At 48.0% G+C, this 17,728-nt stretch overlaps 1 protein-coding gene across 1 annotated transcript; it reads right to left on the bottom strand.

The window, feature by feature from the left end:
• Positions 1 to 2,984: 2,984 nt before the first annotated feature.
• LOC125444985 lies at positions 2,985 to 17,600 on the bottom strand. Its single transcript, XM_048517792.1, has 14 exons — positions 17,530 to 17,600; positions 11,327 to 11,535; positions 11,155 to 11,182; positions 10,177 to 10,229; positions 8,017 to 8,059; positions 7,113 to 7,174; positions 6,842 to 6,868; positions 6,510 to 6,558; positions 5,416 to 5,474; positions 4,140 to 4,202; positions 3,707 to 3,760; positions 3,524 to 3,598; positions 3,333 to 3,377; positions 2,985 to 2,997 (listed from the first exon to the last, which is right to left on the bottom strand). Exons 2-12 carry the CDS (start codon positions 11,427 to 11,429, stop codon positions 3,525 to 3,527), a joined length of 615 nt encoding a protein of 204 aa, XP_048373749.1. The 5' UTR covers positions 11,430 to 11,535; positions 17,530 to 17,600; the 3' UTR covers positions 2,985 to 2,997; positions 3,333 to 3,377; position 3,524.
• Between the last annotated feature and the right edge of the window lie 128 nt (positions 17,601 to 17,728).

The following is a 17,728-nucleotide window of genomic DNA, read 5'->3' on the forward strand; positions in this document are numbered from 1 at the left end:
GTGAAATTATTTTTGAAACTTTCAGTAAGAATTCCTTTTATAAAGCAGCTGAGTGAAGATTTCCCCCAAAAGAAGTCCAGGGGTGTTACCCATATTTCTCCCCTCCCCGAAAATACTGTGCCGTGGCTATATGAAATGAGCATTTTAAATATCACATTTGCAACTAAAACCTAAACCCTCTTCTACAATCCCATGGCACTTCCATTAGAAATACTTCCTCAAGTAATGCATAATTAATTCGAGGAAATCCACGTCAAAATGTGGCCACTGGTGAAAACAACTTTTGAAAAAAGTAGTCCCAAGCTCCATCAATTAAACTGGCAATCAGCCATAATAAATAAACAGATCCTCCATGTTTACGGACAATATACCTGTAAGCACTGACTAAAGGGGCGACGGCAAGCAGTAGGAACTGGCCATTGTAAATTCTTTGGGGCATCTGGTTGGACACCATTCTGTCGTTGGCACTGGTAAAAAAGGCAGATGTGGTGTTTCATTTCCTGCCGCCCCCCCCCCCTTTGCAACCAGAGTACCCGCTTCTCGAATAGAAGAAGAAGAAGAGTTTGGATTTATATCCCCCCTTTCTCTCCTGCAGGAGACTCAAAGGGGCTTACAATCTCCTTGCCCTTCCCCCCTCACAACAAACACCCTGTGAGGTAGGTGGGGCTGATGGACCTCTCAGAAGAGCTGTGAGCTGGCCAAGGTCACCCAGCTGGCGTGTCTTGAGGAGTGCACAGGCTAATCTGAATTCCCCAGATAAGCCTCCACAGCTCAGGCGGCAGAGCTGGGAATCAAACCCGGTTCCTCCAGATTAGATACAGGAGCTCTTAACCTCCTACGCCACTGCTTGAATAAGTCAACTCTCTGCCATATTTTAATCCCAGCAGTCCCTCAAGAAACCCAGAGCGGCACTTGCTTCTCCTTCTTTCTTTCCATTCTCCCAACAAGCCCTGTGAGGTGGCTTTGGCAGAGAATAACCAGCCGGCACTACACAGCCTCTCTTCTCCTCCCTGCATTCCCTTCATCAAAACCTCACCTGTTCTTCCAAGGAAGCAAAAGGAGACAAAGAAAGTCATCAACAAGAAACCCATCTTTGCAACGACTGCTCTGGTATCACTGTGTTCATGTGTGTCCCCCAACCTGCAAGGTCATAGGAGGATGGTGGGCGTGTTTGGGTCTTTATCAGCAGAGATGGACACAACAGCAAGAACTCGGCCCCCTCTGGACCCTCCAGATAGTGAGATGTTTCCGACGGCTGGCTTATCATGGGAGGGCAGTACCAGCCAACCTATCCTATCTCAGTATGGAGTCTGGTAATACCACCTACTACCCCCTAGTTTGCCTGGCATGAGCATATCTGGACTACTGGAGATGTTTTAGTGGAGGGGTTTTTTTTGGGGGGGGGGAGGTAGTATTTGGTTTGATGAGATAATTGGTTGAAAAGGCTGGCAAGAGGGGCAAGTGAGAGTTGTACTGAGTTTTCCAATCCATATGGAAAAAGAGATAAAAGGTGGCGTTGCCCCACGGACTCTGAACTACTTCTAACGGGCTCAATATTCGTAATAAATAAATACTGCTTGGATCAGGGGTTTAGTCTTGTTATACCTGTGGGCAGTTTTGAGGACAGGTGGGGATGAGTGGACAAAATGGCTGCCGGGGCTGTTCACCACATCCAGTCACAAGGTGCTGGAAAGTTCCACAAAATGCTAAGAAAAAGAAGAGTTAGGATTTATACCCCACCTTTCTCTCCTGTAAGGAGACTCAAGGTGGCTTCCAAGCTCCTTTCCCTCCCTCACACCCACTGGTTTTGCTTGTGAGGTAGGTGGGACTGAGAGAGTTCTGAGAACTGTGACTAACCCAAGGTAACCCAGCAGGAATGTAGGAGTGAGGAAACACATCTGGTTCCTGAACAAGCCTCTGCCACTCAGATTGGAGGGTAGAATCAAATCTGGTTCTCCAGATTAGAATCCACCTACACTTAACCACCACACCACACTGGCTCTCTTAAGAGTTTGCAAGCCATGCAGGTGGAGACTGGAAATCTCTTGCGATTCTAACTGATCTCCAGACTACAGAGATCAGTTGCCTTGGAGAAAATGGCTGCTTTGGGGAGTAGATGTAACCCCCATGCTCAGAATGGGTTGACCCAGAAAGGGATGGAGACTCAAAGCAGCAGAAGGCTGCAGAGCTCATGTAGTTTGGAGGAGACAAGGCTACAGACTCAGACCTTGATTGGTATAAGCCAGGGGTAGGAACCTGCGGCTCTCCAGATGTTCAGGAACTACAATTCCCATCAGCCCCTACCAGCATGGCCAATTGGCTGATGGGGTGTAGTTCCTGGTATCTGGAAACGCAGGTTCAACATAAATATAACACCTTGTTAGGGTTTTTTTTATGGTGTAATGAAGAGTTCTCCTGGAAACCTTCATCATGTTGAATCCTGATCTGCAAAACCCTTGGAGTCTTCAGGGAGCCAACCTACTTGCAGAAGAAATGGACATTTGGAGACTGGCCAACCTAGAAGGACTTGAAATGAAACCTGAACAGGACCTTGAAGTGTGATGTTAAATGTTGATGTTGATGTTATATGTTAAGAAAGTAAACCATTTTGTTTTTTAAAATTTGTTGTTGCAAACTCATTCCAAGTTCTGCCCCACAGAACCCACAGATCGAGTTTACATAGACTCTATGGTATTATACCTTCCCGAGGTCTCTTCCCTTTTTCAAACCTTGCCCTCACCAGGTTTCAGCCCCAAATCTCCATGTATTTCCAAAGCAGGAGTTGGAAACTGTACTGTCTCCCAATGAAGAATACAGAGAATACTAGTTTGAACAGATAAAAGAGACTCTGTGTAAATTTGTTCTTAGCACGACACACAAATACCAGGTGAGCCTTGCTGTGTATGCGGCAAAAAATGTTGAGAGCCGTTGCTAAATGTAGGCACCACCAACTTTAAACTCCATGAGTGACCATCCATGGATCAGGAGTGTAGTCAGCTAAAGAGCCCTGCTAAATCATGCATCCCGCAGAAAAAAAACCATAATCTGTTCATCAAAGAACCGCTCCTCACTCAAATACAAAAGAGATGAGTGGACTCCTAGGACATTTCTGGCTCAAAGATAAACCTTACAACTCTGATCGCTTTTGTTGAGGAAGTCAGACCATGATGGACAATGGCGTCTGAACTTTGATGGGGAGACCCCAAAGGACTGTGGGAAATTCTCAGGATTTGTCAACCAAAGTGCAAAGAACAGCAATAAGTTATGGCAGCGTTTGGGGCGACTGATTGGGGGGTAAGAGGGTATAAGTTAACTACGATCATCAGTGTCACAGTCAAGTCTTTGAAAGAATTCTGCCTTGGGATTAGCTTTTTATCCTAGATGAGAAAAAACAAGAGAGTTGACTGTCAGCACTATTAGGAGTCTCCTCATTTCTCATACCAAGGCCAAACACTGGCTTTAAAAATAGTACAGTATTGTGGATTAAGCTACTTTCAACCCCCTTTCCTAGAATCCAAGGTACCTCAAACTCTAGGGCTGATGATATTCTCGTAGTCTGGAGTCTCATCTTCACTTTCCAGGTCACTGTTGCCATCTGCTGGAAAACAAGAAATTTGCATAGCAGTGAGGAGTCACAGAGCTTGATAAAGATGGACAGTCAACTCTTTCCCCCACCCTTGTACTGAAGGGTCTTCCCCTCACTCACCGACACAAAGGTCAAGGATGGTGGGATCTGGCTCAAGCACGTTGACATATTCTCCTTGAGTAACAGAAACAGGAGAGTTACACTGAGGCAGATCAGCAATTCCTCTTCCCCACCGTCACTGTCGTGCCAATATCGGACAATAAATAGCCAAAAGCTTAAGGACCGAACATTGTGCAAATTCTACATGCAGCAAAAATCACGAAGGTTAAAATGGGTGGTAGGCAGTGCCGACCATATGATTTTATATGGTGGGACGGAGTTCCATTTGCAGGGGACTGTTAATATAGAGCAGGGGTCCGAACTTTGGGAATTTTTATAAAGGGCAGAACCACAAAATGGCTGCCCGCATGAGGTGGAACCAATCACAAAATGTCAGGAGCAAGGTTTTCTTGACTTTGTGCGCCCTCCCTCCCTTCCCCCTTTCCCCACTCACCAAGTGACTGCCGTGAAGACACCGGAGACTCGGGCATATTCTCATACTGATCCCTTAAGGAATCTGCAGTAGATTTCAGGAGAAGAGAATTCAGTGTGAGGAGAGTGATTTGCTTCAATTAATCAATCTTTATTATGGTCAATTAATCAATCTTTATTATGGTCACAGACCAGCATAAAGTTAAAAAGCATAAAGCTAAAAGGATAAGATATATTTTAAAACAATAAATCTATATATAAAAACAAAACAAAAAACTACTGGCAGGGATGTAGCTTTCTAAAATGGTGCCCAGGGCTTACCCTGGATGCCACGCCTACCCCACAGTTGCAGGGGCGCAACTTGGGAGGCGAGTAGTGCACAGGGTGAGCTCTGGGCTCCATTTTAGAACATTACACCCATTCCAGTAGGGCCAAGATATTAAAGCATGAAGAGGTTTCTTCCCTAAAGGAGAAGTAACTGGCAACTTTACTGAAGTTCCTACAAATACCACTTGAGTGTGCATCTGTTTGTTGAGTTTTATCACAGAGCACCCCTAACCTGTGATCTTTAAAGGGGAAAGCAAAACTGTCCACACTATTGCTTCCTATCTGGACTGCACTTCAGCTTGCTAGCACTAGCCAGCACTGACTCCCTCACAGAGATCACGACAAGAACTATTATACCTCCTATCTCAAGGAAATGAATGGAACAAAGTGGTCTATACAGATACACATTTACAAGGACCATTGAGAAAGCTGCAGTGGAACCTATGCAATTCCTTCCTTGACCAGAACAATTAATCCTTTGAGATGCAATGAGTGCCGGTAACCTCTTCTGTTGCTAGGAGCTTTGAGATCCATCAGAGCCTTTTTTTTCACAGCACAGTAGTGCAGCCATTAGCACCCAAAGGTTAGGAACTATGGTTTTAAAAGATCCTCATCGTGAGGTATTCTTTTCAATTTAGTTGCTGATAGAGGAAAGTGATATTAAGAGTAACAAAAACAGATTTCTGAACTCCAAAACATTATAGCATGATTCCTAAGATGTGCAAGGACTACCAACTGCCCACTGCAACCAAGAAGGCTCAGAGTTATTTTCAATTTTAAAGGGTAGCTTAACTCGGCATCCTCTAAATCAGTGGTGGCGAACCTTTGGCACTCCAGCTGTTATGGACTACAAAGATTCCCATCAGCCTTCCAGCATAGCCCAATTAGCCCATGCTGGAAAATACAATCCTGGAGTCACCAAAGTGCTCCTACTACTCATCAGTCCAGGAGGATACCTGCTGATCACTTACCTGTGGATGTACCTTCCATGTTTCCCTGGTCCCTAACCGGAAGATCGGGCAACACCTCACTGTAATGGACAAAGAGCAACTTACAGAAGCAATGAATTAGGAATCTGAGCAGTTGCCTCAGTCAGATTGCTGGCCCGTCCAACTCGGTATTTGTCTGGCTGGCAGCTGCTCTTTAGGGTCATGGGCCAACCCTGCTTATTAAAATTCATTGAGTGGGCATGTCAAAGACTGAAGTCAGGAGTTGCAAATTGTGTGACAAAAAGAAAGCCATTCTTACGAGTGCATAATTAACTGGTGGAACCAGCTGCCACAGGATGTCGAGGTGGCCCCTTGCTTTGAAACAGGACTCGATAAATTAGACATCTCCATAAGTGGATAGTAGCCACAGGCCTCTTATTTACCCATCCAGAGCGGGGGATTCTGCACCCATGGCCTCAATTTCCCAACCCTAAGGAACTGAGGAGCGGGAGATAAAAATGGCCTCCCTATAGCGACACGCTAAGAATTTGCAGTGGCAAACCACCTCTGAAGTCTTAGTTGAGCAGTACAGAAAACAGGAGGGAGGCTTAGGATGGACCGCTGGTCTGATCAGCATTTGTTATCTACTATGGTTTACTCTCAGCTATATATTCCAGTACACTGATCCATAAGCCTCCCCCGCAGTGGTGGGATCCAAAAATTTTAGTAACAGGTTCCCATGGTGGTGGGATTTCAAAACTGTGCATGCCATTAGCGACAATGGGAGCTAGGCGAGGGGGGCATGGCCGAGCACAGTGGCGGAGCATTCAGAGGGCAGGGCATTGCTGGGCAGAGACTGTAGCAAGGGGGGGCTGTACCAGTCCTTGAGGCGGCTCTAACATACACGCGTGTATGAGGCACCCACGCACCGGTACACCTCGCTAGACTGCTTTTCAAGATTTGCGTATACATTGTGAAGAGTAACTAATCTTCAAGGCCAAAATGGGTGGCCAGGAAATCACCAATTAGTAACCCCCTCTCGGCACACACAAATAATTAGTAACCTACTCTTGGAAACCTGTGAGAACCTGCTGGATCCCACCTCTGCTCCCACGCCCACCCACCTCAGCACTTACATGTATCCAGGAACATAGTTTTCATCGTCATCAGTAGGACAAGGCTGTTCTAGAAAAAGGAAGAGATATAATCTTAATGGGCTCAAGAGAACTCAGAAGGAATGCCAGTAGACCATCATGTTTAGTCGAAGTCAAGAGGCGGGCCCCACAAACCAGTCTACCCAGTGCAGCCCACAGCTCAACTCATCCCCGTAAGCAGGTAGAAGCCACAGGCCTCTCATTCACCCAGTTGAGACAAAAAAAGACAGCTCATGCAAGTGAGCCAAGCTGCATGTTCTAGAACCAGGGAAGGTTGGGGGCAGGGAGAGACTGCAATTCTTGCAATTACTCACCCTCGTTCTCATAACTGGGAATGCTTTCTAAGGAGGGAGCAACAGAAAGAGAAGTTAATGAGTGAGCTTTTTAGACACTCTCAGCTTGCCAAACCTTTTGCTCTTTGCCCCTTTCCCCCTATTTCAAAATATCATGTGCTCATTTATTCTGAAAAACAAAACAAAACTCTAGACAGTAGTAGGATTTCCATTCCCAAAGAGTGCCTTTGCTCGACATTGTCCAGTCTCCTGTAGGAAAACAATCTTCACATCCATTTGCGTTGCAACTCACCATTATCTTTTCCACGTTTGTCAAGTGAAGCTGCAAGCCTGGGAGGATTGTGCGGAGGGCACCTGCAAATAACAAAGGGAAACTTGCCGAAAGAGATGGGATCGTGTCCTTTCTCGAAATGGCAGGCACCCAGAAACACAAAAACATTTCAGACCACTGCTGCCCCAGGTATGCCCTACTTCACAGGTGTCAAACTCGTGGCCCTCCAGATGTTATAGACTACAGTTCCCATCATCCCCTGCCAGCATGATGCTGGCAGGGGATGATGGGAACTGTAGTCCATAACATCTGGAGGGCCGCGAGTTTGACACCTATGCCCTACTTATTCCCCACTCCTCTCAAATGACATGCAGACGCCAAGTGTCGTTCCTAAATTCAAGGAGCCCTGTATTGTCGAAGCCTTTCGCAATACAATGCACCCAACCGTACCTTATCATAGCAAGTTCCACCCAAACACTTACCAATTGGTTCCCCACCCTGGAGCATGGACAATGTACCCCACTAAACTTTCCCTTCTCACCAGACACAGTGTGAAACAGACTTTTCTCTGTGATACGCCTCTGAAGATGCCAGCCACAGATGCAGGCGAAACGTTAGGAACAAGATCCACCAGACCACGGCCCCCAGCCCGGAAAACCCACCACAACCACTCAAGGCGCCCTATTCAGCTCACAGGTATTTTTCTACCTGGTCTACAGGCCATTTAACAATGGAGCAAAGGTGTATCCAGGGAAAACGTAGGCCGGTTCAAAATCTAAGTTTCCTGCCCCCCCCTCCCCGTATGGATGGCTGCCCTCCCACACTAACCAGAGGGCAAGATAGCACCTGCTCCCTCACAGAGCAGGCAAGTGGAAGAGAGCAAGGCGACACAGAAAAAACTTACAAACATTCAAGGGCCGCTCACCTCTGCAAGTCTGGCTGGCGTGGGGCAGGGGCCCACGGTGGAGCTGTAAGACCAATGGAAGAAAGAATAAAATTCCATCACTAGTGGGGCTGGGCAGGATCCTAGCCCCCCCCCCCCCCCCCAATAGCACTTTCCAAAGCCAATAATTAAAAAATGACACTTTTTAATCATGAGATGGGCTAGGCCCTTTGGGGGTCGAACGACCCTTTCACAGGGGTCGCCTAAGACTCTCTGCATCAGTGTTCTCCATCTGTAAAATGGATAAATGTTAGGGTTGGGGGTCACCACAACATGAGGAACTGTATTAAAGGGTCGTGGCATTAGGAAGGTTGAGAACCACTGGGCTAGGGTCTTCCCATGTATTATGGGTTGGGAGTTGCGGCCGTGGCTCATGCTTACATACTGAAAGTTCATGGGTTCCATTTGTGGCATATCCTACCCAATAATCATTTCAGGTGGCCAGAAGGGATAAGACTAGGCAGAAGGGGCTGAGTGCATAAATGGCAGAGGCATACCTGGGGTAAACGGCGGCCGGAGACAAATTGTCTCCAGGACTCCCCCCAGGCTCTGCCCCCCCCGCCCCACCCCCAGGCTCCGCCCCCCACTGCCCTCGACCCCACTCATGTCACCATGGAGGAAGGGAGGGGGGAGTCCAGGGCAGGGTCAAGGGCGCTTGGAGGCAGCAGGAAGTCCTGCTGTCTCATCATTTTTGCGTGCCTCGGATGGGGTCGAGGCACACGAAACAGCAGGACTTCCGGGTCACATGGGGGGGCTGATTTTGCGCCCCCCACGTGACCAGAAGAGTGGCGCCCGGGGACAAGGGGTACCCCCTGTCCCTAGGCAGATACGCCACAGATAAATGGTGTGATCCTGTATGGCAGCGTATGTCTATGAACAGCTTTATATGAAAAGCTGGATACTCGTTTAAAGCAAGTTTAGGCGTATGGTCGAGAGGTGGGAAGGAATTTTCCCACCTCAATAGTAACTAGTAACTGCAGAGACATATCTAGGGAAAATGGAGCCCAGGGAGAATCTAAATTTTCCGTGCCCCCCTCCCCAGAGCCGACAAGGTGCCCAGGTCTACCGCCTGGAGCTGACGAGCGCGACCCAGGCTCAACGCCCCTCCCATGTGATTAGATGGCGTGCGCCCGGGGACATGTGACACCCCATGTCCCTACAGTTACTCAGGGGCAGATATGCCCCTGAGTAACTGTAGCCTTTAATAGGCATAAAATCCATGGAAATGAATATACCAGCTCAATATTTTGACATTTGTTTCTATTACATACAGCCATCGATCTTCCTGAGAGGAGAGAAAACACAGAAATGGGTATTGGGGGTGCAATGAAGCTCTCTTGCATTCTTTCATTTTAAAAGTTTCTAACCCAGGAGGTCCACCTGGAACAAAAATCACAGAGAACACCAGAGCGCCTCTGAAACTAGGGGGTTCCTGCTGTTTCGCATACTACAAAATAAACCCTGTCAGGGAATGCTATGCCTCCAGTTTCAGTTACGGGAAACGGCTAGCAGAAGTCTGGGAGATATTGATAGAAAAATGGGAGGTGAAAGGAAGCAGAGTTTCCAGCAGGTGGAATGGCTTTGTATGATGAAGGCTGGCGCCACATAATGAGACCAGGGAAGCTATGGATGCAGAGCTCCGACACGTGGCCACCAAATAGCTATATCCAGAGGTGGGATCCAGCAGGTTCTCACAGGTTCCCGAGAGTAGGTTACCAATTATTTGTGTGTGTCAAGAGGGGGTTTCTAATTGGTGATTTTGCCACGTGATTTTTGCCTTAGTTACGCCCCTCCTCTCAGCAGTAGCGCGCAGAACTTGAAGCAGTCTAGCAGGAGGTGCACCGGCGTGCATTCATTTCCTGCCCAAGGACTGGCGCAGCGGCTGCATCCTTGCCACAGCCCCGCCCCGGAATGCCCGGCCATGCCCCGTTGTGCCCCGCCCAGCCCCATTGGCGCTAAGCCAGTTTGAATCCCACCACCATGGGAACCTGTTACTAAAATGTTTGGATCCCACCACTGGCTATATCACAGAGTCTTCAGTGGCAGGTTCCCAAGGGAATGGCCTGAGAGAAACACGGACATAGGGAACAACCAGTTCAGATGGGCCACCTGAAAACAGGACAAAGCAGAGGTTTTACTTACAGGGATTACGCCGCAGAACCCTGAAAGTCTCGAGCTGGCCAGAAGGGTGGGGCCTGAGGAAACAAGAACACACACATTTCCTCGCTCAGACACTCACTTGACAGACCCTAACACACCCCAGGCCCTCGGATTTCTAACCTTTCAGAACCTGTCTTTTCCATACCTTTGGGTGGGACACAGGAATGGCCTCCTTCCCCAAACCATCTTTTGTAGTCTGACACCGTCTAGCGCACAGGTGTCAAACTTGCGGCCCTCCAGATGTTATGAACTACAGTTCCCACCATCCCCTGCCAGCATCATGCTGGCAGGGGATGATGGGAACTGTAGTCCATAACATCTGGAGGGCCACAAGTTTGACACCTATGGTTTAGCGGTAGCTGATGCCAGAGCTGCTGTTTTTGAAACAAGCCTTTCTGATGCTGCCTTTTATCACCACCAGCCATTTCCTTCTCTTACAGGGAAAACAGAATCAAACTAAGCTGAGGTCGTATTGCAAACCTTTGCAGATTGGAACTCTTAACAGCGAAGAGTTCTCTTAATTGCACGCAGCCCAGTTCACTGGACTTTTGATCTGACGATCCAGGACGGGTCTTTGGGGATGGAATTCTCCCAGAATTGCAACCAATCTGACTACACAGATGGGTTTCTCTACGGGGTGAAATGGCAGGTTCTGAAAGCCTCCCTTCCGCATCTCCATCCTCCTCAAAATCCCAAATCTCAAGCCTAACCCAAATCTCCAGCCTAGAGATGACAAACCTACTTTGTACAGGGTTCTTGTACCTTTACTATTCGTATAGAACAGATAGGCGAAGCTTGCCTGAGAGTGGGAAGACACTGTTCCGCCTCCCTCTACTCAAAAAGGTTCACTAGTTTTGCTCTCTGTTCCCATCCCTCGAGACCACCGTTTTCCAAGCCTGCTACGTTTCAGCTTCCCACCGTTCCTTAGCTCCCCTACCCCCAAGAAAAACATAAACTCACTTATATTGGTAATCATCAATAGCTGCCGCTGTTGAAAGACACAGAGAGAGAAACCAACAAAATTAGAAGTCTGTGGAAGTTTGTCGAAAGGGGGTGGTGGAGAAACCATGAAGCATACAGATTCTCCGTTCAAAATGGAGGTCAGAGGAAGGGACTTAACTGTCTAATTCACGGTCCGGACAGCCGATACAAAGCACAAGTAGAACCACCAGAGCTGGGATGGCGAATGCCAACAACCAGACGAAGAAGGTGGCATCCGTCTGGAAGGCATCCATGCCACCTGCAAGAGGGGCAGTAAAGATACCGCAAACTCTGGGAAGGAGTAGATTCTGAACTGAAGAACAGCATCGAACAGACTAGCTGTGCAAAGCCAGAAGAGCCCTGTGGGAAAGAACCACATTTTTGCACTCAGTGTTTTTATATAAAAATAAGAGATAAAATGCTATACAACTTTTTTTGGTACAAAGTTCCATGCACCTTTTGGGTATTACAGACATCGGAGCCATTGTGACTAAAAGTGGTGATCTCCATTTCACACCTCCTTCATGCAAATCAAACCCATGGAGGTTTACATTTACAGCGTTTTTGGTTTCCTCCTGCCAAGCTCTTCCCATTAAAAGGACGCCATTTTACATGTTGTTTTTATTTAAAGGAAATAACTACAAGTGTGCCCTTCTTCCTTCCGGAACTAGGACCCAAGGTGGACGAGCCGTTGAAAAGATAAAACAAATAATCTGCAAAATCCAACCGCAATCTTAAATGAAATAGCGGAACTAAACAGTGGCAAAGATATTTCAGGTCTACCAAGAATATTGACAAGCTGGAGTGGGTCCAGAGGAGGGCAACCAAAACTGCAATCTTAAATGAAATAGCGGATGCCCCCAAAGCCTTATTTTTTTTAATTTTGTTGCATGTGGTGATGTAAAAAGGAACAGGGAAACAGGGTACTGAAAACTGGGTGAAATGAAAAGGCTCAAAACACAACAAACGCAAAAAGACTCGTTCACACACCCCAATTTTTTTTATGCCTTATTTGGAAGTCAGATCAATTCCTGCCAATGCTCTTATTTTCAAAGCGATGAAAAACGGACCGGAAATTAAAGAAGGGAGAGACAGTCTAAGCCCTCCAATTGTAGCTCAGCAGTCCCTACTCTTGACGTGATATGGGGTCCTAGTTTGCAACTGCTAGGGGGGCTGGGAAGGATCCATCTCATCTCTTGCACGTATTAATAGCATTAACTGAAATAGCATTAAGTCAGCAAGAAACTCCACTGTTGGACAGTGATATTTTGAGAATGGCAGCCTTCAAGATAGGCAGAACTGTCCTTTTGGCACAGTGACGCCTAAGCCATTTTGCATATTATGTGGCTAGCCGGCTCGACAGTTTGGCCTTTCATATAAATAGGACTTCAGGGAGCCCTTCTTGTACCCCCGAATCTGCCAAGGAATTTTGCACCCCTGTCCTGGAAACCCTGCATGTCGCAGAAGATTCTGGGAAGTACCGATAAGGGGGAGAAACAGGGGCCTACAGCCCAGGGGAACACATGGAATCAAATGTCCCCAGGCTGTGGCCATTTAGTCATGTGGGGGATGGGAAATTGCCCCTTCACCCCTTCTCCTTCCCTCCAGGTCCATAGACTGAGTTCAAGACTCGGTGCAAAAAAAAACGTTGTTTGCGTCAGTTTACTGGCCTTCACCCATCTATTGAGAACTTCCGCTCAGCTGTTACGTAGAGGTGAGCGTCATCCACATATTGGTGGCATCTCACTCCAAATCCACAGATTGGGGAAGACATCAATCCCAGCACTTTCAAGTTAAATGTTAAATATCAGAGGGCCAAGCAGCAGCCCCTCAATACCACCTTCTGGAATTGGTCGGTCAAGGAAGATAGCATGACCAAAGTATAATGCTCCCTCCCTGGAGCAGCAGTGGCGTAGGAGGTTAAGAGCTCGTGTATCTAATCTGGAGGAACCGGGTTTGATTCCCAGCTCTGCCGCCTAAACTGTGGAGGTTTATCTGGGGAATTCAGCTTAGCCTGTACACTCCCACACATGCCAGCTGGGTGACCTTGGGCTAGTCACAGTTCTTTGGAGCTCTCTCAGCCCCACCTACCTCACAGGGTGTTTGTTGTGAGGGGGAAGGGCAAGGAGATTGTAAACCCCTTTGAGTCTCCTGCAGGAGAGAAAGGGGGGATATAAATCCAAACTCTTCTTCTTCTTCCCCTTCCCAGGTCAGCCAGCCTCTCCAGAAAGATACTATGGTTGATAGAACTGAAAGCCACAGAGAGGTCTAGGAGAAGCAACAGGGATACAGTCTCCATAGCTCTCCTGGCATACTTCATTCATGAGGTGACCAAGGCCATTTCCATCCCAAAGTCAGGGTTGAATCCAGATTGAAATGGGTCTAGATAATCTGTCTCCTCCAACAGCACCTGAAGCTGTGTAGTTTCCTCCTGCTAGAACTAAACTGTGGCAAAGATATTTCAGGTCTACCAAGAATATTGACAAGTTGGAATGGGTCCAGAGGAGAACAACCAAAATGGCAAAAGGTCTAGAATCCATGCCCTATGACAGAGTTAGGGTGCTGGGTATGTTTACGTTGGTAAAGAGAAGGTTGAGAGGTGACATAATAGCCATGTTTAAATATTTGAAGGGATATCATGTTGGTGAGGGAGCAAGTTTGTTTTCTGCTGCTCCAGAGACTAGAACCAGGAGTCATGGGTTCAAGGTGAAGGAAGAGATTACACCTAAACAGCAGGAAAAACTTCCTGACAGTAAGGGCTGTTTGACAGTGGAATGCCCTACCTCAGCTCGTGGTGGAGTCTCCTTCTTTGGAGGTTTTTAAAGAGAGGCTGGATGGCCATCTGTCAGGAGTACTCTGATCATGTGTTCCTGCATTGCAGGAGGTTGGACTTGATGGCCCTTGGTATCTCTTCCAACTCTATGATTCTAAGATTTTTTTTTCATTTCAGTGATTAAACTGGTATGCCACTGAGGTCCACATTTGTTATTCTGAACTAAACAGCCTACATTTCTGGGTAGCAACACAAAGTTCCCATTTCACCTATAAGCGTATATCGAGAGGAAAAACATGTAAATCTTAATGTTCTGGAAGCAAAACGTTTATCGAGGCAGGGATGTCTAGAATTATGGAGGCTCAGACGGTGATATGTTCTGCCAGTATGATCCAGTAGACACTGGGGAAGAAGTCAAGTATGAATACCCAGTTCAGTACAGGAAGCTAGCCAGGTCTGTTGAACTTTGTACTGTCAAAAGCTTTCATGGCTGCAATCAACTGGCTGTTTGGGGGTTTTCCGGGCTGTGTGGCCCTAGTCGGTAGTTTTAGGTCCTGATATTTCGCGTGCGCTTATGACTGGCATCGGCAACACAGGAAGGCAAAATTCCTAGAGAGCAGCTAGCCCGTTGGCCTTCATCATTGCGCCGCCTGAATTGAGAATGTGTCTCACAGCTCACCCTGTATTCAAGAGGCTTCTCAAAGAATCTTGTCCACCATTTTATGTCACAGAACCCTGAGCGTTCCCAGCAGTCTGAAAAAAGCTGCTGTTGAGCAGCCAGATCGTTGCATCCGGTAACGTACAGATCTGTGGCAGAGCCCGCCCCTTGCATCCGAAAGACCCCAACTTCACCCCTGACACCTTCAGCTGAAGTGTTTTAAGTAGCAGGGCTGGGAACAAAGACCTGGGAAGCCAGCGCCAAGTGGTTTCACACTGTAAGGCACCTTGGTGTAGTGGTTAAGAGCAGGTGCACTCTAATCTGGAGAACTGGGTTTGATTCCCAGCTCTGCCACTTGAGCTGTGGAGGCTTATCTGGTGAACCAGCTGAGCTTGTGCACTCCAACACATCCCAGCTGGTTAACCTTGGGCTCGTCACAGTTCTTTGGAGCTCTGTCAGTCCCACCCACCTCACAGGGTGTTTGTTGGGGGGGGGGGGGGAGGAGATTGTAAGACCCTTTAAGTCTCCTTACAGGAGAGAAGGGGGGGATATAAATCCAAACTCTTCTTCTTTAAAAGACCAGAGTGGCAATGAGGGAAGTAGTTGTTCCTCCTAAAATAGTCGAACATCCATCATTCTGCAGCACAAAAGAATCTCCTTGTCCCTGGAAGGTTTGTAAAAAAATTCGACAAGGAGCCTATCCAAGTTGAAGTTTTGAGAAAGACTATGTCCTAGCATATATATTTTTTGAATGCTGCAATTCTCAGGTCTCTTCTGCACATGCGGAATAAATGCACTTTCAATCCACTTTCACTGTAGTTTGCTAGTGGATTTGGCTATCCAGCACAGTAAAATCCAGCTGCAAAGTGCATCGAAAGTGGATTGAAAGTGCATTATTCCGCATGTGCGGAAGGGGCCTCCGTGAAGTCAAGGCAAGCATCTTCGAATCAACTACATTTCAGATCAGAACCAGAAAATGGTGCAGGTCCTTTTGTAGAAGTGATTGTGGAAAGGGAAGCGGGCAAGAACGTTGCAGCTCCCTGGGAAAGTTGGCCTTTCTGTGGCTGCCAACCAAGTTACATCGAGGTAGCCGGGCTAATAAACTTTTAAGGGGGGGGGGGGCTAGTAACGTAACCTGTTAAGTGATCTACTAGTTTCCCCCCTAACTTGACCAGAGAAAAGGCAAAGTCAAATGCTGTTCTAAATAGCAGTGGCGTAGTGGTTAAGAGCAGATGCATTCTAATCTGGAGAACTGGGTTTGAATCCCCGCTCTGCCACTTGAGCTGTGGAAGCTTATCTGGAAGACTAGATTATCCTGTGCACTCCCACACACGCCAGCTGGGTGACCTTGGGCTAGTCACAGCTTTTCGGAGCTCTCTCAGCCCCACCCACCTCATAGGGTGTTTGTTGTGGGGGGAGAGATGGGAAAGGAGATTGTCAGCCCCTTTGTGTCTCCTACAGGAGAGAAGGGGGGGATATAAAACCCAAACTCTTCTTCTTCTTCTAAATATATATCAGAATGTCCTGTTGAAAAAGCCTGTTTTGCCATAAACCCTTCAGGGGCAAAGGATATATGGGCCAGAGCTGGGATGAAAATTTGAACAGCGCCAGATTTGATGCCAGATACATATTGTGCCATGAGAACACCGTTTACTGAAAGTGAAGTCCCAGAACTCTGAGATTCTCTGGGAGGGTTCTTTATCCCCCCCTTCTGTCCCCCCTCCCCACGAGCTGTGGGAACCGGAGTGACTCACTCTAGTCAGCAACGACCCACAGCCGGATTTGGTGCCTGCAAGTACAGCACTGCTCTTGTGTTGTGGGTACTGTGGGAGGGAATTTGCAGCTGCAGCATCGTAGAGCCTACTCTGGGTGGGGGAGAGGAGATGGGCGTTTGGCTGGCCCCATAAAGATATACTTCCTGGCCCTTTAAGGAGAAAAGAAAAGAAAAGGACAACAAGAGGGCCCAGAGCAGCAATGGTGTAGTGGTTAAGAGCTGGTGTACTCTCATCTGGAGGAACCGGGTTTGATTCCCAGCTCTGCCGCCTGGGCTGTGGAGGCTTATCTGGGGAATTCAGATTAGCCTGTGCACTCCCACACAATGCCAGCTGGGTGACCTTGGGCTAGTCACAGTTCTTCTGAGCTCTCTCAGCCCCACCCACCTCACAGGGTGTTTGTTGTGAGGGGGGAAGGGCAAGGAGATTGTCAGCCCCTTTGAGTCTCCTGCAGGAGAGAAAGGGGGGATATAAATCCAGCTCTTCTTCTTCTGATGCCCAACTCCATAGCTCAATATTACGCACACACACACACACACTCAACTTCCCCACGGCTTGACTGGACACTTGGCAGCCGACCAACGCAACCGCAAACCACAGGTTCCGTTATAGGGTGGAAACTGGCACTGCTCCAGGGGCTCATTGGAGAGAAATGGGGCACGAAGAAAAACCAAGGCGCAGGTCCAGGTCGAAACTGGAGGCTTGCAATTTTGGCTGTCACCCCCCGCTGCTGTTAAATCTGTCCTCCACCATTGGGGCTTATCCTCCCACCAGCTCGAGGAGATTGATATCAGAGAACAAGAAGCAATGATAGCAAGACAGGAAAGAGAGATGCTATAACGCAGCACAGCGGGGATGTGCACAGATCAGAGAAAACAGCAGTGTGCGGGCAACAGAGGCAGGAAAAAAGATACTCAACCTTCCATCACTTTGTTGGGTTAAGCCTTAGACCTCCAAACTCCCTCCCTTAGCCATTTGCCTCCACCAATCCCTCTTTCTCCTGCTCTTGATCCACCCCAGAAGTTCTGCCCTTGGGAACCACAGTCATCCTCCAAAGGGTCCCACCGGCCAATCTAGGACATGGCATCACTCAGATACAGGTCAGCCTTCTGGTCGGTCCTCTCCCTCACCCTCCCCGCTGCGGAACTCACATCTGGGGGGTGGTTCGCCAATTCCACACCTGGATGAAGTCCTCTCCACCACCGCACCGATGCTGCTGAAGTTCGGATCGGTCGGGCAGGAAGGAAATGCCACGGCCGCCAGCAGGAAGTCACAGGGCAGGTTCACTCAAGTGACACAGGAGGGGGAAGCTGAAACTCCACAGCATTCAGAAGACTCAGAAGCTCGGGG

This window comes from Sphaerodactylus townsendi, linkage group LG15 (genome assembly GCF_021028975.2).
Source record: "Sphaerodactylus townsendi isolate TG3544 linkage group LG15, MPM_Stown_v2.3, whole genome shotgun sequence".
Classification (NCBI taxonomy): Eukaryota; Metazoa; Chordata; class Lepidosauria; order Squamata; family Sphaerodactylidae; genus Sphaerodactylus; species Sphaerodactylus townsendi.

Coding starts and splice junctions, on each gene's coding strand:
- LOC125444985 (XM_048517792.1), bottom strand. CDS start 11,429: ATGGATGCCTTCCAGACGGATGCCACCTTCTTCGTCTGGTTGTTGGCA. Junction 7,175..8,016: donor CGCCAGCCAGACTTGCAGAG/GTGAGCGGCCCT, acceptor TGTTATTTGCAG/GTGCCCTCCGCACAATCCTC. Junction 4,203..5,415: donor CATGGAAGGTACATCCACAG/GTAAGTGATCAG, acceptor AATCTACTGCAG/ATTCCTTAAGGGATCAGTAT.